Genomic DNA, 6478 nt, shown 5'->3' with positions numbered 1-6478 from the left:
TGCAGCTCAGAGCTGGGCGGCGGCAGGCAGCGAACATTGGCTTCCTCCATCACTGGAGCAAGCAAGCCTCCTGTTCGCTTCAGCTGCCTGGCTGCCGGCCGCCATCTTTGTTGGCAGGTAATTTGCATATCGCCCTGATTAGCCAATGGGAAGCATGTCGGAGGTACAGTTAATTACCATGTTTGTCTATTATTAGATAGGATTATAAAAAATGACTGCACATATCTCCAATCTCTACATGAACATCCCATTGGCATGGTGACTTTACTATTCTTTCTATTCCAAGTCTTCAAGTTTGAGTTTGACCATGTGAAATCTATAGAATTTACTTTGCAGGGTCTAAAGTTCACAGAGAGGTCATTCAAATTGTCAAGATAATTGTTGCCTTTCCTCAAAATAATCTTTTTCTCCTTCTTCTTCTTCTTCTTCTTCTTCTTCTTCTTCTTCTTCTTCTTCTTTTTTTTTTTAGGAACCTGCTTTAAACATGGCCACATCATTTCCATCTAAGTCTCATTCCTTAGAGCAAGTTCCATGCAGATAATAGGATTTGATGATTTTTCTATCTGCTTAAGAGTTTTAGTGACGTTAAAATTATGTTGATTTTATGAAATTGAATTTAACCCTGGTTTTTATAATACTGTTCATGAGTCTCTTATAAAAGTGCTGATATCAATCAAGGTCTAACACCTGATTCACATATAAACAGAACTTTGGGCATTTTCCTTAAAACACACATATACTCCCTCACACCTAGACACACTCACAGGAAGTCTCTGAAGGAAATTACTACCTTAAAATGCTTCTGTATTTCTTTTCAATGGAGCATATAGAACACTTTTGCCCGCACATTATAGGATTAATCTTTAAAAGCATCAACTTCTATAAGCAGGTACAAACCCTTGTCTGCCCTCAGGGAGAGACCGGCCAATAAAAGGTTATTCTGGAGAAGTAATGCTTGTTAACTTACTCTGTTGCACATATAATTGGAGAAGATGCTTTTTAGAGTATCAAACATGTATTGAATTTAACTCTTTCTCACATGACTAATTTTAGTCATAAACCACCTCTGATACTTTATAAGCTTATCACTTAAGACAGCTATGAAATAGTTATGCAAAATCATTAGACTAGAGAATTTTTTTAAGCATTCGCATCTGTACCTACTGGCATTTGCCCATGATAATCCCCTATCTTTCCTGAGAAATGACTTCCATATCCTAGTCCTTATATAAATAGACAAAGAATGCAGTAAGACTAGCCAGTAGCACATCAATTTAGGCAGAGGTGGACAAAACTAGGTTTATAGCTGTGAGTATGCAAAACACCAAGTTTATTATTGCATTATTATTTATTAATATTATTTTCCATAATGAACAACTGTGAACCTATTTTTGCCCATCTCTGTATTTCCTTCTCAGACATAGATTCCCATGAAAATCAAATCCAAAGGAATGAAGACCTTGTATATATTATACTAGAGGCCCAGTGCACGAATTCATGCACAGGTGAGGTCTGGCCAATCGGGCCAGACAGGGGGAGGGGCTGTGGGGAGTTGGCCAGCCAGCCCTGCCCCCTGGTCGAACTCCTAGTCGAACTCCCGGTCGAGGGGACAATTTGCATATTAGCCTTTTATTATATAGGATATGTTTTTAATCAAATTCATTACTGTCTGCCTTTTAGGACTATGTACAAATTTCATTTTCATATCTATTCACTTTATTTTAAAGATAAAATATATCTGAAACAAGTATTTGAATAACCAGGGGTATTCACAGTGATATAAACTTCTGCCTCGTCAATAATCTACAAGGCTCTGTTGTTGCTAAATGCTTATGGATGTCCAGGGAAGCCCTACTCCGGGTTCAGGTGAAAACTCATTACCCATCACATAGTCTAATTCTATGAAGTGATAGGTAGGACAGGATAAATGTGTGTTAGTCTACCAGTAAATGTGGGAAATGCAAAACCAGCTACACATTTTGGGCAGGTATGTTTCAGAAAACAGTTCATGTCCATTCCCTCTCCTTCCCCATAAAGATCACTTTTGAGCACAAGAATGCGATAGTAACCATGTTGTGAAAAATGTAATTTGGTAAAGAAGGGTCATGACACCTAAGCAAACCAGTGCTTTATCTGTCTTGACATCCAGGAAGAAAGCAACGCAGACCGCTGAGCCAGCTGTGTAACTTGAAGTGTTAGATAAAAGCCAAAGATGATAAGCTATGAGCACCTATAGTAAAAATGTAGGAAAATTACTAGATTAGAACTTTTTCCTCTTTGTTTCTATTTTCAGAATGTCCTCCTAACCCTTTAAGAAAGCAGTTCATTTTTGGCAATGAGCCTTTCTTGGGACTTTTCCATTTGTTCAGGTCATGGTAATTGTACTGGGAAGGGGTGGAATTATGCAATCATAGAACTTTTCAAACCTGGCTTTGAACAGTGTCTCTACAAGAGAGTGGTAAGTCAGTGACTTCAGTGAACACATTTTCCTCATCTATTAAAATCAAATAATAATTAAATATTATTAAAATAGTGTATAGAAAGTTATTGGCAAGTAGTAGGGGCTCAACGGATAGTAGCTATGGTTATTTATTTTTTCAACATATACATAATTTCAAGCCACTTTACTTTTTGAAGTTGAAAATTAAATTATATAAAAATGATTTCATACCCACAATAGATTCCCTGAGATAATCAATTGTATCTACCTTTTTAAAAAATTATTGATTTCAGAGATGAAGGGAGAGGGTGAGAAAGATGGAAACATCAATGATGAGAGAGAATCATTGATTGGCTGCCACCTGCATGCCCCGCACTGGGGATTGAGCCCACAACTCGGTCATATGCCTTGACTGGGAATCAAACTGTGACCTCCTAGTTCATAGATTGACACTCAACCATGCTAACCTTGCTTTTATTTACCTTTCAATTGTGAAATAAATCATTTTGTTTTCTATTGAAGATTTAATTTGTATTTGATTATTAATTTACCATATTATTCAGTATTTTATTTTCATCTATTAATATTTCAAAGTTAGTGTTTTACAAATCAAAGATTTTATACACTTTCAGTGTAAATAGTAGTAGTAGTCTATATAGTACTTTTTTGCTACAGACCTAAAATATTTGAAGGTGTTGCTTCTTCAATCATATAGAAAGGTCTTGGGTGGCATTATTCATGTCATCACGTCAGTTTATTGGAAAATGAAAAATGCAGTTTGTCACCCTCAGGAAAAATGAGTACTTTGAATTTTCCAGGAAATTAGCTTGAGCTAAATTATTTTATATTGCTTGCATCCAATCAACAGCACTGACATATTCCTGCAAATTGATTTTAGATTTTAAATTTCAAGGGCTACTTAATTCATTTTATCAAAATGTAATGAATACCTAACATGTGCATGAAGTTCGAAGATTGAAAATGACAACCTCCACCACCATAAAGACTTGGTTCTGCCTTCTAAGTCCTGGTGTCTAGTGAAGGGAGCGACAGCAAAGTGTGAATTCCATGATGGGGGTAGCTGTAAAGTTCCTGGAAACGTAGATAGTGGAGCTCCATGTTGGAGGGGTAAATTTTTGAGAAAAATTAGAACCAGGTGACATTTTATTGGCTTTTAAAGACTAGTAAAGTGTTTCTTAGTTGGATATGGTAGACTATTCCAGGTAGAAGGAATAGTGAGAACAAAGGACTCATAATTCATAGCTGTTTACAGAATGGCTCTGGACCTAGTGTAGGGCTTTTACTAGTACAGCATAGGGTGGGATGGAAGTATGGCAAGGGCAGGCTTCATGTAGAGAGTCATTTTGGAAAGTTAAAATATTACCTTCCGTATCACAGTATTCTTATCTTTACTTCGTTACATATCATAATACACACTAGTTGGATTTTTTTGTGTGTGATGTTTTTAAACTTATTTGGACTTTTCTTCAAGTAATATTGTTCCTTTGCTTTTCCTATGGTTTTAAAGAATTATTGTCATCCGATACTATATTTCAAATAAGGTAAATATAAATTTTATAAGCCATATTTCAAGAAGGCAATATAAATTGTACAAAAATAATACTTAAGATCTAGAAAACATCTGCTGATTTTGATTCATGTAGAAGCATATATGAGCCAACTTGTGAAAGGCTATACATCTAAATAGCATGTGTTTAATAATATCAGGTTATGCATTAAAGAAGTATTCTTTCCACATTAGATATCATACACAGGAGTGTTTGTCTAAGTGTGTGTGTATTATAGCCTACTTTATTATAAAAATAATTTGAAGTTGTTTTGTTTAAGTTATATGTGTAAAGCAGAAAAATCTGCAGTATTCTGTTAATTAAATAAGGAGGCCAGTAGACTGAGGTGGCTCTAATGCCATGGCAGCCTGTGGAAGCAAACACAAATCTAAGCCTATCAATGAACTAAAGTTATGAAGTACAAACCTAAAGACCTCTAATCATAAACATCCAGCTAGATTCAAAGCTCTATCCATCAATAACTTGCTGACTTTGCTTCCCCCCTTTCTCTATGAAGGTCTCTGCCCAACCACTTCATAAGTTATATGAATGTCTAATTACTTTGTGGTATACCTGAAACTAACATAATATTGCATGTCTACTGTAATTGAAAAATCAAACACAATTTTTTAAACAAACAAAAAGCCTCTCCCGAGTTCCTGTCAGTGGAGCTGTCCTAATCACTTCCGGTTTGGCGCTGCCCAATTGCAATAGATAAATGCTCAAATAAACTTAAAAATTTTTTAGTGCCTCAGTTGATCTTTTTAACAGTTCAGTATGTTTAAAAATATAAACTCCCAGAAAAGTTTAAGAGTAAAGAGTACTTTCTGTTTCCTCCATTAGCTGTGAAGAAGAAGGCTGGCTTCATCACTCCAGTTCCAGGAGGCGTGGGACCCATGACGGTGGCCATGCTTCTGAAGAACACCCTCCTGGCAGCTAAAAAAGTCATTTATTAGGTTGCATGAAAGAACGAAGCAAGCTGAAATCATGCTATTTATTTACTCGACAAGGGGGAAAATCCTTTCTATTTTACTACAAAGCTATTTATTTCTACATTGTATTTATTTTTTCATGGATGGAATCACTGTGGATCAGAGGATTCACACAATTGTATGCATTTCCTGCTAACAGATTTTGAGTTTTAGGAGAAAAAAAACAATAACTGGAAATATTGGTAACATTTATTTTATGAATAATATTTGTTCATAATGTTCAAACAATAAAGGGCTCATAATAAATAATATATTTTGACACAATTAAATATCACATGCCATATGTTTTCAACAAATGTTTTGTCAGCCAAATGGACACCCATGTAAAATGTAATTCAGGTTTTGCCATAAGCTTGATCAATTTTTAAATATTTTAGTTCTATATCGTATGCTAAAAAAGAACTAAGTTGCTAAAAGAAAGATAAAATATAAAAAATAAAATATTCATCTTATATATCTCCTAAATGCATCCTATGAGGCATCCTAATAAATAATGTTTAATCAAGGAAAGAGAAATATACAAAGAAAACAAAAAATACAGTGCTGCTTGGGAAGGTAATGATTATGTGAAATGATAAATGACTACTTGTTATAGTAAAAATGTAATAAGAATGTATTAGGCTTACATGTAATTTCTTTGTTGTTCTAGAAAAATATGTGGACAGTGCCTTCTTTGAGGAATAATAGAAAATCCCAAAGCAAACAAATGCACAAAACAAAACTATGGTGGTCTTTCCCCACAAAGATCAGGAAAATATGACATACTATGAGTGAAGCCTTCATTAAAGAACAAATTATGTTTTTTCACAAATGCAGAAATCCATTGGTAAAACACACAAACAGTGTGCCAATGTTAAACATTAGAATATGACTAAAAATCTACTGTTTTCTTTCCCACAGTTCTACCCTCTTCTCTTATAGCATTTGGTTCTCAAAGTAGATGCCATGCTTCTAACACAATTTAAATTTAGGAAATACATGTGACTCTCAGTTGAAGGTATCTTGAGACTGCTCTAACCACATAATTGTATTGTTTTCATACTCAAATCCCAGTACATTTATGTACCAATAATTCTTACCCAATGCATGTTTTTAATGATGTGTATACTTATTATTTATGTGAGAATAGATTAGATGTTTATGATTAATAGTATTTTAACTGTATAATAAAAGCAATTTGAATAAGAATACCTGTCTTCTTTTTCCCTTAAGATATCTATAAGTTTATTTTTTCATAAATTTGTTATCTATTTTTTTTACAGCATGCTGAGAACTGTACAAGTTTTTTAAGCAGGAAAGTAAAGGTTCTATGTCCCATTCCACAATCAGCCTAGATCATCTTTGTCTGATAACCCTGACAGAAATTTAAATTCAAAGCTCTCACACAAACACTTCAGAAATGGGCCTTTTAAAATTTTTAAGGCTGCAAATTCTCAAAACAAACAAAATGACTGAAAATACATGTACACTGAAAAGGT

General features: G+C 34.4%; 1 protein-coding gene across 2 annotated transcripts in view; it reads left to right on the top strand.

The window, feature by feature from the left end:
• The window catches only part of MTHFD2L (methylenetetrahydrofolate dehydrogenase (NADP+ dependent) 2 like), a 94607-nt gene extending 88442 nt beyond the window's left edge, over positions 1-6165 (top strand). For both annotated transcript variants that reach the window (XM_023758642.1, XM_023758641.1), the window contains exon 8: positions 4852-6165. In XM_023758642.1, the coding sequence (XP_023614410.1) occupies positions 4852-4964 (113 nt within the window). In that variant the 3' untranslated portion in view covers positions 4965-6165. The remainder of the gene's footprint in view (positions 1-4851) is intronic.
• Positions 6166-6478: the final 313 nt, after the last annotated feature.

This window comes from Myotis lucifugus, unplaced genomic scaffold, assembly GCF_000147115.1.
Source record: "Myotis lucifugus unplaced genomic scaffold, Myoluc2.0 scaffold_136, whole genome shotgun sequence".
NCBI lineage: Eukaryota > Metazoa > Chordata > Mammalia > Chiroptera > Vespertilionidae > Myotis > Myotis lucifugus.
This window is presented reverse-complemented; position numbering and strand designations above follow the sequence as displayed.